Here is a 16963-nt window from a genome sequence, read left to right as displayed (position 1 = left end):
AGGGGAAAAGCTAAAATCACCACAAAAATCACTAGTTTTTGAGCATTTTTTGGGGTTATGTTGTGTTGTAGTCGGTGTTTGTGTTAGGAAAAATTTCAATCGTTCTTGAAAATTAAGTTTAAATCTAATTTACATTTACGAACATGCCCTACGCGAACCAGCCCTCAGTTCATATCACCGATTTGACTGATGATAATGTAAAATTCTACATAGAAGACACCGATCTCAGGTAAGCCATGAAATGTTTGAAGGGGTACCAATTAGAAAATTTTTAGCGTCGCAAACAGCATTCGACGCGTCCTAATCGCCGAAACCCCAACTTTGGCCATCGATTGGGTCAAACTGGAGGCAAATTCGACCGTCCTAAGCGACGAATTTCTTGCCCACAGAATAGGCCTAATCCCGCTTATATCCGACGATGTTGTGCAACGTCTTCAATATCCGAGAGTCAGTCTTCCATTTGATATTTTCACAATTAATTCAATTCGCAATTTCCAGGACTGCATTTGTACCGACTTTTGCCATGAATGCAGTGTTGAATTCACCCTTGATGTTAAATGCACTGACGACCATACTCGTCACGTCACCACAGCCGATTTAAAGTCGAGCGACCCTCGAGTCATTCCAGCTACTTCCAAACACAGGGATGACGAATCATCAGAATATGGCGACACTGATGAAATTCTGATTATCAAGTTGCGGAAAGGACAAGAATTGAAAGTTAAAGCTTATGCCAAGAAAGGGTTCGGTAAAGAACACGCCAAGTGGAACCCCACTGCGGGGGTGGCGTTTGAATACGATCCTGACAATGCTATGAGACACACGCTTTTTCCTAAGCCAGACGAATGGCCCAAAAGCGAATACAGCGAATTGGATGATGATCAATGTAAATATTTTCGCCAATTTGTTATTTTATTAGCTAGATCTTTTCAGATGAAGCTGACTTTAACTGGGAATTGAAACCAAACAAGTTTTATTACAATGTGGAAGCTGCAGGGGCCCTAAAACCCGAAAATATCGTCATAATGGGAGTGGCAATGTTGAAGGATAAGTTGTCGAATTTGCAAACCCAGCTTAACCACGAAGTACAGAATGATGCCCTTGCTATTTAATTAGATAAGTTGAATAAAATTATTAATTTTAAAATTAGTGTTTTGTTTAAAGTGACATGAGTCAGTCAATTTCTTCTTTCTCTTGTTAAAATGGATGAGCATGACGACAGAATTAAGTTGGACTTATTTAGAAGTAAAACCACTTATCAGAATGATTACAAAAAATTTCCACTTGAAAGTCATAAAGGCACTTTGAATTGTCACACAAAATTTTCGGAGAAAAAGGAGAAACCCCCCGGTGAATATGTTCCAAAAGACAATGAAACCTTTGCAGCTCGGCGTCCCAATGTTTACATCCCTTTTAATTTACTTTGGAGACGCAAAGAAATCACAAACACAAATCCATATGAACCTTTTGAAACCCCCGTATGTACAAAAAATACAGTTGACAAAATAATTTAAACATAATTAAGGTAATTCCTGAGAACGCAGCCAAAGAAAATGTTATTAAAACAAGACCAAGGGTTTACATGTCCCCTGCTGTGAGTATTGATGACGTTTCAGACCCTGAAATGCGCAACTTGTTGCTCGCCCATATGTATACTTCAGAGTGGACAAGAGCTATCCAAGAATCGTCTGTTAAACCCACTGCGAGACAAATCCCCAATACTACAGTCGAACAAGCAGGCGATCCGGTAACAAAAACAGACTCAAAACTTATCTATATAAAACTTTTAAGATACAATTAAAAATCGACTTGTTGCCTCCTTTACCCGATAATTTTCGAAAAAAAGGTAAAGACTGGGAAAACGAACAACTCAAACTTACAGTTGACCCAAATAAAACATTCTGGCAGCATAAAGACCCTCCTGTCAAGTAAATAATTAACTTTTGATAATTGTAATTTGAAACAATTTTAAGGTGCGGTGCTTGTTTCGATCCGGTCAAAGGACTGGTTCCCGAAGAGACTAAAGAGGAAATAAGGAAACTGATCAGTCAGGATAGACTCAGACTGGCACATGATGCTCCAATCCCGGGCTATGCCGGGTATAAACCCAGGTTTTCTTACGGGGTTTCCCTGCCTAAGGTCGAGATGCCTGTAGTACACCCATTTTTGTCAGTGAGTCAGGCTATAACCAAGAGGTATGATGTAGACAAAACAAAATAAATTTCAAACAAGCCTCGATTATATTGTTTTTGATTAACACATTTTAAAACATATCACAATTAACGGACTGAGAGCTGCTGAACTTTATTCTTACCTGAACCCGCAGACCGACGGAATGTGCACTTTTAGCCCCCTTGAATAACTAATAATAAGTAAAAAAAATTGACATTTAGCAAAAACGGCAATTTTTCCTTAGCAATAATGATTTATGAGTAAAACATTGACTGCGTTTACACACCGTTTTAAGTAGTTCCAAACAAACAAATTACTTTAAGATGCGATAATTGCCATTATGATCTATTTAGTTTTCGTTCAGAACATAACTAATACAATACAATAATGTTACAGTGAGAATTTGTTTTTTCTTAAAAATCGGTAGAAAACCTTGTGTAAACGTCATTATTGTAGGTACTCAAAAATGCTCAAAAATCATGATTGCTATAAAAAAAACTGACAATGACATTTTTGACAAATGTCAATATTTTTAAGTAGGTAAATAAGTTTTTATAACTTCTATCTTTTAGAATCAATAACTTTTTCATCTGAAATAATAAGCTAAGCTGCAAAAATTTATGTTAGGTCAAAACTTGCAAGTCAAGGGGGCTCAAGGTTTCCCATCCGTCAGACGATCGATTCTGTATTCAGGTAAGATTCAGTTATTTTTTTATAAAATTTAAAACAGTGAGTAAATCGTTCACCGGCTCTGAGGCTGCAAACCCATAATAACATGGAATGATAATACAATATCTGAGAGGGTAAAACTTTTAATCAATAAATAAGTACGCGATTGCCTGCACAGCCCTCATCCTCACCTCCTCGTGGTCATCATTAACCAATCTCATTAACTTATCACAAACCGTATCCACCGAAATCCTTTGTTTATTTTCGGTACTCAATTGTGAAAATAACAGTCCTACCATAAGTGCCGCGCTGCTCCTAATTGGAACCCATGGACTTTTCAAATACGACAAACTCGTCATTACAAACAAATTAAACAAATCCTGCATTTCCTCACCCTACAAAACACAGTTAAACGTCATTTCAACGTCAACACATTCTCACCATTAATTTAATCAAATCTTTGATAAAATCCACGTAATGCAAATTCGCTTCGTCGATCAGATGCTCCTGGACCATTGAATTGACTTTAGGACTATCCAAATAGATCGCCACTTTGCGTAAAGTGTACTTGCAAGTTTTGATCACGTGAACATCGGGATCGCACAAGTGCAAAATAAGTGTAATGAGATTGCCTTGAACTTGCTCTTTAAAAGCTTCGACATTGGCATCGGGGCCCAAAGAGGCGGCCAAGTCACCCAAAAGACGAAAAGAAGCTCTGCGAAGTGAAACGTCTTCCTGGTCGAGGAGCGGCTTGATTCGCACAGCAGCCGTCACCTGACAAGTACCAAATTTGCGACCCTCGAGGGTTGTCAACAGTTTCGAAAAACTCAGCATTCCTTCAAGGATGACGTCGCTTTCGTTTCTGCAAGTTTACATTTTTGTTAATTTTTTGACTACAAGTGAGGGAAATGCTAGACTTTTAGTGAATGAACAAGTGTTGGGTAAACATGTCGTAGCAAGTAAAGAAGTTGTGGTCAAATATACGATTTTTAATACGGGAAGTGAAAAAGCTTCCAATGTGACTCTAAAGACATTTTTCGATGAAAAACTGGTAGAATTTGTTGCTGGAAATCGGTACGTGGTGTTTCACGAAATAGGAAAAGCTTCCAATGTGACGTTTGTGGTAGTTGTGAAACCTAAATTCGGTGGTTCTTTTGATTATGATGCAAGGATCAGTTATTATTCCGGGGATAATAAAACGGAAGGTTTGAGTTTTGGTGCTACAAAATTTTCGACCTGCGAGTTGCTTACGTACTGTAGAAAGTATAATTGTGGGGTGTTAAAGTGCGAAATAATGATTTTAGTTTTGGGTTTTGTGGTGGTTTCACCTTATTTGTTGTTTTGCTATCATCAGAAATAACCACATAATTGCTTTCATAGTTAGAAATTATAATGTGAAAAGTAGAAATGCTTATGAAAGGCTTGAAAAATAATTAAACTATACTAGAAACTTCTTTGTTTTGCATTATTTGGCCTGTAAAAAGTGAAATGATATAATTTTTACTTACCCTATGCTGTTATAATCGAGACTATTCATCAACACACTCAAAATGGGCGAACAATGCCTCGAGACCAAATCCGTATTCAGAGCCTCCGCTGCAAACCCCAACGCCTGCAACGCAATCTTCCTAACCAAACAACTCGAATCCATCTGGACATCCAATACCATTTCAAGCAAATTCTCAGCAAGAACCGTCTGATGATTGGCTTTCTGTTTCAATAAATAGGCAAAAAACGCCACAACGACCACTCTTTGAGGCTCTAATTCGGCCCGAATATACGGCCCCAAACACGCAACAAGCCACGAAAGCGACTCAGGATTCTCAACACAAACATCTTCAACGAGACAAGACATAGTTTCCAGAAACGTCGTCAACTCTTCATTAGCCTCCACGTTGATCAAATTAATCAAACAACTCGCAGTTTGCGTGTAATCGCAACATATCAAAAATGATTTCAATGTTTCTAAAGCGATTTTTGCCGGTTTTAGCTTGAAAGCCTCACGGTTTAAGACGAAACCGTATTTTTCCTTTTTGTCGCTGTTGAATTTGATAGCTGGCGCTGAGGTGCCAATATACGAGGCTAAAGTCACCAAAAGAATTGAGAATATTTCAGGGAAGTGCTGCCTGCAGATGTCTTTCAATTGTGTGTTCTTCAACAATTCGTGAAAGGCGCAAACGGCTTGCAACGCTTGCAAAGTCGCAATTTTAATCTCGCCGTTTCCTTGCTCTTCATAGAGCGGTGTTTGTTTAATGACTTTCTTTAAATTATCGAATAAATCCAAAACTAGGGTTTGATCAGTTGATAAAACAGCCCAACAATCGCAAATTGAACCGTCAAAAGGCAAGGGTTGGTTGAGCAGAATTTGGCACACGGCTTTAGAATGGTGGGTTGCAAAATTGAGAATGCTTCGTAAAGTCGACGAACGTGTTCTGGTACACTGAATTTTCCCCAGTTGGATTATTAATTTGTCTAGAATCGTGTTGACGTGGCCTTGGAGTTCGCTACCTTTGCTTTTAAGTGTCATGTTTAAGACCACACTGCTACCATTGGAACTTGAGGCTTCGCAGTCGAGCAAAGCGTCAGTTAAGCCGTCCACAAGGTGGATGAGTTGGAAGTGGGGGAGGTTGACGCAAATTATGTGAGCCAAATCTGTTGTTAAATTGTACAAGAGTTTGGGATCGTCTGAATCTATCTGTTGCTGGATGTGTTGCATTGAATTGCTTAGTTGTTTGTCGTGGTCTCGCATGTGACCCTCGTATCTGGATGCGATACAAAGGACGAGACAGAGAGACTCAGTTGCGACCTTGAAACATTTTTAAATTTTAACTGAAATTGTCATCGTTAATCTTACCTTTCTAATATTTTTGTTGGGGTCGGTACACCTTGGCACAATCTTCGCCAAAAGAGACCCCGTTTGGCCAAACGTTGTTGGACAATCGTAAGCAAATTTCATATTATCTAAATATGTCTGAAGGACCAGTCTTAAAGTTTCAACCGCTGGAAGCCTTTGTTCAGCCTTTCTTCGCCCCAACCAAGGTTCAAGCAACGTCACAATTTCATCCAACGTCGCCGGCGACAAAGTCTGCATTAACAACTCTTGGACAAGTTGATTCAACTTTGTGAAACTTGACGTGACGAACGGAACTAATTTCAAATCCCCATAATAACTATCATTATTGTCAGTATTTATTTTACAATAAATTGCGGAAGCGTTGTAAACATTGTCAAAGCAGAGTTTCAGTAATTTTAACCTTTGGTCAGACTCAAGTGGTAGCGGGAGTCGCACCAGAGACGTAATCACGGGCAATATCACCGGAAACAACTCGATGTATTCGGGACCACTGTGTAGATGTACCTGCGACGACACTAATTGCAAAACCTTATCTCTATCAAGCATTCGGATGTGAAGTGAATTCCGGTTTGGGTGCATTGCATCGGCCACACTTCCAATTGCACGCAAACAAACTTTTCGGATAGAAAAATCTTTAGCATTTGTTAATTCATTTACAACAAAGTCGAGGATTTCAGACTCTATAACTTTCAGTAATTTATCAGTGGAAGCTTCGTTACAAATCTCAGCATAACTCGAAACTATGACGTATCTAATCCTCTCAATTCCCAATTCGTGTTTCTGGTCTTTGAGAAACGAAAAAAATTTCGACGATTTTTTAAGTAAGACATCTTTTCTGATCAAAGAGAGTTTGTCCAAAACATACTGCAAATGGACTCTTGAACAAATACCAACAGCTTCAGCACAAGCGTTAAGCTCAGAGTAGTCGGTCAATTTCGCATTTACTAAAATATCGTCCAAAGTTTGTAAAATAATTTCTTTCTCTTGCGAGTGACACAGGATCATTGCCAGGCACTTGAGAAGAAAATACTTTTCGGTTTGTTTGACCGAAGGATCAGCCCCGCTGCTCATGTACCTATTTTACCCAAATTAATAAAAAAATATTAAAGTTAATCATAATTACCTGTTATTATTATACATTTCTAGTTGTTTCCGCGCCGTTAAAATAAGCATCTCGTTGAACTTTTGATCCTTTATAGACTCAAGCAAAATACTCAAAAAATCAAACACCAAATCTTGCCATTCCAGTTGATTAAAATTATCATAATTCTGCTCTAAGTATTTGATGAGTTGAGGGATTTTCAAATCCCAAACCGACTTGTACCTATCCACATCACAAGGTCGCACATTTTTGAGAAAATTCAACAAAAAAGTGCCTCTAAAGCCGGGCAAAGGCATGGCTAATAAAGTTACACAACGGATAAAAGCGCCATCGCACACTTCCGGTGTTGTTTTCCTCGATGCTAAGTGAGTCAAACAACGCAATAAAACAACAACCGCGTCGTCATAAGACGGACCGAGGAAACACTGCATCAAGAGACTCCACAAAGTTGACTCCAATTCAGGAACAGAAGTACTCAACATGCACAAAGTGTTATCGGCTGATTTTTGTATATCAAACAATTCGCCGCTGTCTATTTCGTTATTTTTTAAACTGACTGGCTTGCAGCACAATTTCAGAAGAAATTCCATGTATTTCTCAGGACCGTCCGGGTTGATTTCTACAAAAACTGAATAATTTGTCGAATTTTTATTTTGGTTTTACCTTTGTTTAAGAGGACTCCTTTACAAGCAAACGCGACAATTATTTTCATCATAGCTTTCTTCACCCTTATGTTTGGGTCGTTGAGCATTTCGCTCAAATGTCTAACAATGTCTTTGAATCTCCTCTGAATCGCGTGTTCGGTTGAATACGATGTTAAATGTGTAATGACTAAAATCGCTTTAATCCGCTCTTTTTCGTTATTGTTTTTCAGTTGCATAATAAGCTGGTCTACTGTATTGTCGGTAAAATGGAGAGCAAAACATTCATAACACCTCAAGACTTCTGAGTGATTCCTCAAGAGATCTGGTTGTGCATAATCGGGCGAAACGCACACCAACTCCGATAATACTTGTAAAATATTTGTAAGAAGAGGCTCTAGTAATGTCCCATTGACGCGTGCAGCCTTCTGTATTATTGCTCCCAAACAATTGGTAATATTATAAGCATCTATTTGCTTTTTGTACAAGTTTAAGAGAGTGTGGATGATTCTGGGAGTGTGTTGAGTCACTTTCTCTACACTTAAAACAAGGAAAATAGCAGATAAAGCATTAAGGACACTTGCTGTGACTTTGGGTTCGCGAGATTGTAACCAAGAAGTGAATAAAATGTCATAGGCCATGCCTATTTCAACTTGAAAATTTTCTACAGTTATAGTGTTATCAGGCACTTGATCGATATTTGAGGTGTATTCAACCAAAGCCTCGCAAAAACTACCCAAAGCTGAAAACAGTATATTGAGTGACTTCAATTGCAATTTATCATTAAATACCATAAGAAAACGCTTGTTTTAACGGATCGAATTTGACCCCCCCTAAGAGTGGCAACATAATGGCAAGAATATTTTTAAGATAGGGGATAACACCAAAAGCGTTTGCATTTGCTAAGGCTCCTAAAGTGTGTGGGATCATGTAGTGTGGTATGACCCCTACTTCTAATTTGCCAAGAAGACTTTCCATCACCTAGTTAATCAATTGAAACTGTGAAACTAAAAATAATTCTCAAACCTGAATGTGGTGTTTTCTCCCTAAAGCCACTAAAACGTTTGAAGCTGGCATTTGGACAATTGGCTCGTAATTGTGGTTTTCTATCATGGTGCGCAAAGAAAAATCAATCATTAAAAGAATTGTGTCACCATCTATTGCAACAATATGTTCAATGCAGATTTTTTCCATTATTGAAAGAATTGCAGAGAGGTGTTCATTTGTTGGTTTCGGGGTACGTTCGCAGAAGTGACAAGATGAGTTTAAGACTTGGTTTGGGTGCTTCTCGGCTAATTTTCGTATTGAACTATTGACCGTTTCAATCACAATCTGGCTCTTATCAGCTATTGACTCCAGAAGGACACTAATAGCCACTGTAGGTGTGAATGTTATTAAGAGATGAATTGTTAGTTTGGCGACTTACTCTGAAGTTGGGATTCCGGGTTACTTTTCACTTGACCATTCATTTTGGTTAATTATTAATTTGTTGTTATTTATCGGATATTTTTTGGGTATGACATGACGTTTCTTGTCACAAATAAACAAAAATCTAACCCAACTTTTAAGTGTCAAATGTGGTGATAAATAGGAATTCCACTAAATTTCCCCTAGGCCTAGTTTTTAAATTGTCGTGAGACATGTGTCAAAATAAGAATACAGAAACAACTCATTTGAGAATTTTGTAAATCTTACGAAAGCAGCGAATTTTTCGTAGTGATTATCATGGCTGATGAAAGTATTTCGGCTCCGGTCAATACCGGGGAAGCTAGTCAAGAACCTGAAACAGGGGAAGCAAACGTCAAAAAAATCAGCATCACTGTGAAATCGCAAAAGCAGAAGGAAGTAATCGAAGTTGAGGAAACAGCGGATGTTAAAACGTTCAAGGAATTGGTTTCTGAGAAGTTTAATGCGGAGATTGATCGTCTGAATCTGATTTTTGCCGGAAAAATCCTCAAAGATGGGGACACTTTATCGCAGCATAATATAAGAGATGGATTGACTGTTTACTTGGTGGTTAAAGCAGCCCCGGCGCCGGATTCTACTTCCACTCGGCCGCCAGGTGATGGAGCGCAGCCCCAGTCTAATTTTAATCCATTTGGGGGTTTAGTAGGTTTAAGTTCAATGGGGATGAATTCCACCAATTTGGTTGAAATACAGCAACGTTTGCAAAGAGAGATCCAAAACAACCCAGCGATTCTTCAATCGTATCTAGACAATCCCCTCACTCAAAGTTTGATGAACAACCCTGAGCACATGAGGACTCTAATAACCAGCAACCCCCAGATGCAGGAGTTACTAGAACGCAACCCAGAAATCGGCCATATGCTCAATAATCCTGAGCTACTGAGACAAACAATGGAGTTGGCGCGGAACCCATCTTTGTACCAGGAATTACTGAGAAGCAACGACCGTGCAATGGCGAATTTGGAGAGCATTCCAGGGGGATTCAACGCCCTCCAACAGATGTACAGAGACATACAAGAACCCATGTTGACAAGTCTCAGCGAGCAATTCACTCAGAACCCCTTTTCGGGCCTTTCTGAGAGCAACAGTGCAACCAACCAACCAGACCAAAACACCCGGTCCATCCCCAACCCTTGGACAAGCCAACCAAACTCTGACTCTCAAAACCGATCCATGGCCAGTGTCATGCAACAAATGCTGGAAAATTCCGATTTGATGCAAAACATGCTCTCGGCCCCCTACATGCAGTCCCTGTTGGCAGCCCTGAGCGCCGACCCCGCCATGGCTAACACGCTCCTCTCTGAGAACCCCCTTCTCGCGGGGAATCCCGCCCTCCAGGAGCAGATTCGCAACATGATGCCCCAATTCTTACAACAGTTGCAAAACCCCAACATGCAGAATATGTTGTCCAATCCACAGGCCCTCAACGCGATTATGCAAATCCAGCAAGGAATGGAGACCTTGAGACAGACAGCCCCGAATTTGCTCAATCCGGCTAATGTCACACCTGAGACTGTCACTAGTACTACTACTAGTCCCAGTGAGAGCACACCCAGGGCTACCCCCACGACAGCGCCCCCAAGTGACAATTTCTCCGAGTTTATGGCGCGGATGGTGGCTGGGATGGCCAATCAGAGGGAGAATTTGCCCCCAGAGCAGCGGTATCAAGCCCAGTTGGAGCAGTTAACATCCATGGGATTTACTAATCGCGAGGCAAATTTGCAAGCGCTAATTGCGACGTTTGGAGATGTCTCGGCAGCGATTGAGAGATTGTTGCTTTCAGTCAGTTGAGGTATTTAGAGGTATTGGAATTTTAAATGTTTTATTTTAGGATACGTGAAAGGATTTCTGCATTTGGGATGGATGATTTAGTCAAATTTTGTGTTATTTGATTATCTGCATTATATTTAATATGAACTTTTTAATAAATGCACCCTTAGGCCGATATATTTGCCTTTTTTTACCCCTATTTTGTGCTAAATCCAAGCGGTTCCATTTCCGGATTTCAAAAATTCTTGTAATCCCCGCCAGGTTTTAAAAACACAAACATCGCCCCGTAGTGTCATCTATGGAGGAACCGTGGCACGATTTTGTCACGTGTTTTGCAGGTGAAAATACACTTTTCAAAATGCCAGCTCACCTGGTTAGTAAAATACCTACCTGCAAAGTGTTCCGATCCGCCCCCTCTTTGTTTTGACACTCGTGATATCGTAGTTTGCTGGCAAATTGTGCGTAAACACCTCGTTATTTATTTTTATGAAAAATGCGTGTACTTAAATAATTCATCTATTTTTAAACGCGAACCAAACTTGCACCAAAATGAGTGAGAATAATGTGTCGTCGAAGAAGGAAATAGGCCAAGGCGATAGTGTCAACCCTGCACCCCAACCTGCACCCAGTAAGGCCTGGGTGCAGTTTGACGAGGATGGAAACGGCAATAATAAAGATACACCAGCTGTGATAGCGACAGAAAGTGTGCAAGTTAATTTGGAAAGAAGCATAAGCAAACCCGCGGAAAATAATGTCGCGGTTTTGGACCCAAAACCCATGAGAAATGTGGAGTTACCAGTTGCTACCGTTGAACCTATTCGACAAGGATTCTGTAAGTTTTTTTTAACAAATTTTATTGTTTTTAACTGAATTTTGTTGTAGCTAATGGTGATATTATTGTAACACTTTTGCCTGTAAATACGCGTTTTCCGTGGATAACACCAGCTCTATTCCGTCCAGAATTAGTGCCTGAAGAGCTAATGGCCCAAGGTTTGACTGTAAGTAAATTATGAACAAAAACACGATTAGCCCGTCACACCAAACTTTTATTTTAATAGCACAACGCGTTTCGACCACAAAGTGGTCATCCTCAGGTGAGAATAAAAAATAAAATAAAACTCCTCAGGTGAGTTTTATTCTCACCTGAGGATGACCACTTTGTGGTCGAAACGCGTTGTGCTATTAAAATAAAAGTTTGGTGTGACGGGCTAATCGTGTTTTGTTCATCGTTTCCATACCAAGAAGATCCAAGAAGAAGAAGATGTAAGTAAATTGAAAAAATATTTCAACTTGGCGGTGGTAGTGTTTTGTCACCTGTCGTTTTTAAAGTGATTTGAATTTGACAAATAATTAACAATTAGTATATTATTCAACAAGCATATAATGCTGACTATTACTCACGAAGGAGAAGTTAAAAAACGAGTCGTACACGGAAAACTATTTTTTTTTAACAAAAAGAGATGTTTCAAAGTGACATAAAGTAAATAACAAACGTATTATTTAATGATCGTGATAATAGTTATTTATTAGACGAGTTTGAGTGTAAATCGGACGCTTTATTTCACGAAGTGGATTTTTTATCAAACGAGTTGAATACAACATTTTATTTTTCGAATTAGTCTCAACAACGCTTAAAATTGCTTTAAATCTGTTAAAAATAATCTGACGTTTCGTATTGAGAAATACCAAACAGTTGTCAAAACTTCCTTACACGGGAGAAAAACCGTAAATTTTGACAGTGTCGAAGAATAAAAAAATAATTGCAAGTTAAATACTTTTAATTAAAAGACGTCATATTATGTTTATGATTTAGTCATAATTTAGTATTGTTTAGCAGTATTTCCCTTAAACCAATCACAGTGCATGATTTCTTGCTTTATCAAACCGATTGCTTATTATATCCATAAAACACCAATGGTTATTATATCTTGTTGCTTTTCTTTTGCCATTCTTACTTTTCACAAACTTTTTCCTGTACCAGAAATAGAGCTTTTTGACACTGAATTTGTCAGTAGGGTTCAGTTGTAACACATATCCTTCTTTTACACAAAAAATAAATAAATGTGCACAAAACACATCAAAACAATGCGAATAGGCCAATTAAAAAATGCATATTTTGCATATTTTTAAGTTTTTGGGAGTTGTTGCATAATTTTGATATTTAGAGCATAAAGTTGCATATTATCAGTGTTCGCAACGGCCATTTGATAATTTTGCCATCATAATATAAATTCTGAGAAAGTAACTGGAAGTTTATTGCTTTATCGGACTATGGACCGATACGCCTGCCTTTTCAGAATTAAGTAATTTAGCTTTACTCAGATATTTTTAAAGCAAATAGGCTGAACCTGTAGTTGTAGTCATTCGCAGGGGTACATGGTTTGAGGCAGCATTTTTTTCTGCCGACCATTACTAAAATGTTAAAAATATTACATCAGATTTTCTAAAACAAAAATAAAATGTAAAAATTTATTTGACTACACCGCTCAATTTATTTCAAGACAGTGAAAATGATTTTTTTAAATAGTGTTAACCTTTTGAAGACAATTTTTGATATATCTTTTCAATGGAAAACATAAACGCATTCAAACGGAGAAAATAAAATTAACTTTGTAGTAGAACCAAAACAAATCTATAAATACCTAAATTGTAGTATGCCAAACACAAAATTACCATTTTTCAAACAAATAAAAACATACAAGTCATTTTCCAAGGCTGTTTGAGACAGCTTTAAAATAGGATTAAAGGACAAATCAAATTTTTAAGAAATAACAAATAAATAAATCGACTTCATTTTTTAAGAATTATTCAAAGGAAATAATTATTACTAAAGTTGAATCAGAAAAGCATAAAAGAACGAACACTTGTTTCGATAACATAATCAACAACGTTGAGTCATAAAAAATGTAATTATTTAAACAACAATACCAGTTTTAATATTTACAATTATATTATACGCAAATGCAGTTTGCGGCTTTAAATTTATTAGCGCTGGATTGCTAATGAATTTTCATACGTAATTTTTAAATCAAAGTAGATAATTAAACTTAAGTGTTATTTTCCTTTGAACGTAACTCATATTAAAACAACATTGTTGAATTACACCAAGTCGTTGCTCTATTCCTTTTTTTTTTATAAATATTCAATTCTCGAATAATGGCAATGAATGTATTTTTTTCAGCTGACTGTGGAAGAATACGTCCAAGCCATGGAACTCTTAGTCAACGACTACCGATTCACGCTATACAACGTGTGTTATAAGCGTGTCCTCGTCGTATGGATCATCCTTGCATTCTCCGTACTATTCGGTTTATTATTCTCAGGTTTATCTGGTCTTACACTTTTCGGATTAGGAATCGGTTGGTTAGTTTTAAACGCAGCTGCAATTTTCTTCTCAATGTGGATAAAATTCAAGTTATCCCGAAACTTGGAACGATGTCTGGCGCATGTAAATAAACAATTACTCAGACATAAAATTGTGATAGCACTCGACGATAGAGGAAAAATTTCGTGTCACAAAGTCAATCTTTGCTTCTTGTACATGGATTCGGCTCCGTGTATAGCACATTTACAAACGAGCATCGATCAGCAGGAAAGAGACCCGTCGAATGGGTGGGAGCAGAGGATGGACATCACAGCCCATGACATTGTTATTCAAGGAAGTCGAACGACGAGGTTATCCAGGAAACAGGTGGGCATTTAGCTAGTTAATAGCGCGTGACTGTAATTTGGCCGCAAGATTAACTCATTTGACGAATTAGTTCTTTGACTGTCTTCTTTTGCACAAATCAACTAACAAATTTCGTAACAGTAGAGGTGCAGATTGGAGTGGTGTGATAATAATCTCAGAAATGCATGGCTTTACATTTTTCACAAAAACAAAAACAAGAGTGCATTAAAGATCTAGCCACTCCACTATTCTAGCCTCTATTGTGACAGCCAAACTCAGGCTCTATAGAAGTGTTTTCTTGCAATTTAGGACCGGGCTGAGCAGTTGTTCTTGCGCTATTTGCAAAGGTGGGGAAAAGATTTTCTCAGGAGACGTTTAGATTGGACTGTGGACGAAATGTTGGGGAATCCGTCCAATCCTCTCCACGTAAATTCATCACTATGTCCCTGTCAGTACGTCGAGGAGATACTGGCAAATAAACCGCCAAGATCTGATAGAGATTGCTGCCCGATTTGGTCGCGCTTTTTGGCCAGCCGAGGCATCGATTAAGTAATTTTACGAATCTTATGCACTTTTGTTTTTATTACTTTTATAACACACGGGTTCTTTTCATTCACTTGACGGGTTGAGGAAAATTAATACTGCCAAATTCGAATATCACACCTCTCAAACATTCCAATTTTGTATAAAAAACCATCACCCGAAATGTTTGTTTTCAGGAAAGGGCAACATTGTTATATTTACGGTATGCATCTCGTTGGGGTCGTAGTGTTGTACGTGGATTATTAGTAAGTCCACCGGCCTCAGGGGGTCGTCATTGTCCTTCACATACTTGTCCCTGTCAATTTATAGAAGAACATCTGCACTGTAAACCTTCAGGCAAGTTAACAGTAAAGTCATTTTTTAGCATCCCTGACCAACCTTATGATAGCAAATGTTGCATACAATGACCTTCATTTTTAAAATTGACGATTATGCATTTTATACAACTTCAAGTGAATACAATTCACTTTTGTACAAAATATTAGGACTTATTTTAATACTTTATTACTTACAGAGGGCATTAAAATATAAGATGTGGTGTAGATTTATGAGTTTAATCTACATAAAGTCAATATTTTCTTCCTTCAATTACTTTACTCTCTATTTAGTATTAGTGGCTATGGGTGGGTTTCTACTTAACCATTTCTCCCATTTGTTGAAACTTATTACTAATTACCCTGAGGCTGGTATTTTACATTAATGACCGGTTTAGTTAGGCGCTTTTATTGATTTGCCATCCAAAACGTAGTGAAGGTGGGAAACAAAATCATTAATCTATAAAAGAAAATAATGATTTGGTTTCTGACCCAGAAGTAATCAAAATCATGCACAAAAAGACTAACGTCTTAGAGTGATAGAAATTTTATGTACTTAAAAATTCACATAAATGCTGATTAATTGTAAAGAGTTTATATTTTATATATTTACCAATATTAGAGACTGTTACATTATAGATTTTTAAAACTGTTACTTATGTACTTAATATTCTAGTTTTAGAACCGCATAGAAATACATTCCGTCCAAGATGATCTATGTTTACAAACATATTTTTAAAAATAAAACAATCATTGTTTCATATTAGACATTTTTTTCTGTTTTCCTCTTACACCACAAATACTAACAATTTTTCACTACGTCTTAAAAACAGGTAAGGATTAATTTTCATTATTGTGTGATTTTAATAATATGCTTAACCGCACTTAACAAATTGGCACTTCTGTGTTGTAATATTTATTAATGCTTTTGCTTTTTTTGACTGCAATATACAAAAACATTATTGGTTTCATGTGATTCTCAAAAAATATTAATCAAAGGGAATGTGTGTAAATCATGATTAACTAAAAGTACATAAAGTCAATAACAATTAGACTTGCAATTCTCATTTTCTTTGAACGTTTTAACTGCTTTAACGAATATTTAATATAATGTGTTCCCATTTCTTACATTTTTATTTTACAGGACACCCATGCTCGATTTGCTTCTACATGTCAGATCGTAATGTTCAGGCTCACGCTGACGTTAATCCAATGCATTATCCCGTTTAAGTACCCTTGTTATTGTAATTTACACATTCAAAAATCTATACTGTTTCACTGGTTTTTGGTCAAATAAGATTAACTTAAAGTATTGTACTGCAATTATTTTATTAAAAATATAGATAACAACGATATATTAATTACTCTGAACTCCTTAAAGCATTGGCTGAAGTTTCTCTAATAGTTGAGATTTGTGAAGCAATATCTTTCTGTAAGTCCTCCATTTCGCGTTTTAAACTGTTGAGTATGTTAGAACTTTTTTCTAAGTCTTGCGTACCTTTTAAAAACTCCTCAATTTTCTCGAATTTTGTTTCTCTGGGGGGCTTCTCATCCAGACACAAGTACAGTTTACTTCTCTGTTCCTGGTCCCTATAAATCGCTTCGATGTCATCAATTAACTGTTGCCTGGTCATGGAAAATTTATTTCTTTGTGGCACTGTGCTACTTCTACTAAACATTTTTTGATCTTTATGTTTAAGAAGAGCAAAACAAATCGCACCCCCTTATCACCACTACGTCATTTTGGTAAAATGACAAGTG

General features: G+C 37.5%; 6 protein-coding genes across 9 annotated transcripts; 4 read left to right on the top strand and 2 right to left on the bottom strand.

The window, feature by feature from the left end:
* Positions 1–23: 23 nt before the first annotated feature.
* Positions 24–1146, top strand: LOC123013799 (DNA-directed RNA polymerase II subunit RPB3). The gene is made up of 4 exons (XM_044412582.1): positions 24–229; positions 276–447; positions 499–886; positions 934–1146. The coding sequence occupies exons 1-4, from the start codon at positions 144–146 to the stop codon at positions 1110–1112; spliced, it is 825 nt and encodes a 274-aa protein (XP_044268517.1). The 5' UTR covers positions 24–143; the 3' UTR covers positions 1113–1146.
* A 56-nt stretch (positions 1147–1202) lies between these two features.
* Positions 1203–2347, top strand: LOC123013797. The gene is made up of 4 exons (XM_044412581.1): positions 1203–1478; positions 1526–1747; positions 1792–1928; positions 1974–2347. The coding sequence occupies exons 1-4, from the start codon at positions 1203–1205 to the stop codon at positions 2218–2220; spliced, it is 882 nt and encodes a 293-aa protein (XP_044268516.1). The 3' UTR covers positions 2221–2347.
* Positions 2228–9129, bottom strand: LOC123013794 (maestro heat-like repeat-containing protein family member 1). Its single transcript, XM_044412578.1, has 9 exons — positions 8865–9129; positions 8465–8814; positions 8230–8419; positions 7461–8180; positions 6819–7416; positions 5696–6770; positions 4350–5647; positions 3283–3703; positions 2228–3236 (listed from the first exon to the last, which is right to left on the bottom strand). Exons 1-9 carry the CDS (start codon positions 8905–8907, stop codon positions 2985–2987), a joined length of 4947 nt encoding a protein of 1648 aa, XP_044268513.1. The 5' UTR covers positions 8908–9129; the 3' UTR covers positions 2228–2984.
* Positions 9036–10852, top strand: LOC123013796 (ubiquilin-1-like). The gene is made up of 2 exons (XM_044412580.1): positions 9036–10687; positions 10737–10852. The coding sequence occupies exons 1-2, from the start codon at positions 9164–9166 to the stop codon at positions 10743–10745; spliced, it is 1533 nt and encodes a 510-aa protein (XP_044268515.1). The 5' UTR covers positions 9036–9163; the 3' UTR covers positions 10746–10852.
* A 167-nt stretch (positions 10853–11019) lies between these two features.
* LOC123013493 lies at positions 11020–16565 on the top strand. Of its 4 annotated transcripts, none has more exons than XM_044412024.1 (5): positions 11020–11507; positions 11558–11673; positions 13857–14366; positions 14655–14894; positions 16347–16470. In XM_044412024.1, exons 1-4 carry the CDS (start codon positions 11225–11227, stop codon positions 14892–14894), a joined length of 1149 nt encoding a protein of 382 aa, XP_044267959.1. In that variant the 5' UTR covers positions 11020–11224; the 3' UTR covers positions 16347–16470. The 4 variants fall into 4 exon arrangements, with proteins under 4 accessions (XP_044267959.1, XP_044267958.1, XP_044267957.1 ...); XM_044412023.1 differs by lacking the exon at positions 16347–16470 and adding an exon at positions 15065–15206; XM_044412021.1 differs by lacking the exon at positions 14655–14894 and adding an exon at positions 15065–15224 and having other exon boundaries at positions 11021–11507; positions 16347–16565.
* Positions 16106–16963, bottom strand: LOC123013496. The gene is made up of 2 exons (XM_044412028.1): positions 16568–16963; positions 16106–16519 (listed from the first exon to the last, which is right to left on the bottom strand). The coding sequence occupies exons 1-2, from the start codon at positions 16879–16881 to the stop codon at positions 16507–16509; spliced, it is 327 nt and encodes a 108-aa protein (XP_044267963.1). The 5' UTR covers positions 16882–16963; the 3' UTR covers positions 16106–16506.

The sequence above is a fragment of the Tribolium madens genome, unplaced genomic scaffold, assembly GCF_015345945.1.
Source record: "Tribolium madens isolate multiple individuals breed KSU strain unplaced genomic scaffold, Tmad_KSU_1.1 Scaffold_96;HRSCAF=242;Tcas5.2_LG5, whole genome shotgun sequence".
In the NCBI taxonomy this organism is placed as follows: domain Eukaryota; kingdom Metazoa; phylum Arthropoda; class Insecta; order Coleoptera; family Tenebrionidae; genus Tribolium; species Tribolium madens.
Note: the sequence above shows the minus strand (reverse complement) of the source record. Positions and strands in the feature narration are given on the sequence as shown.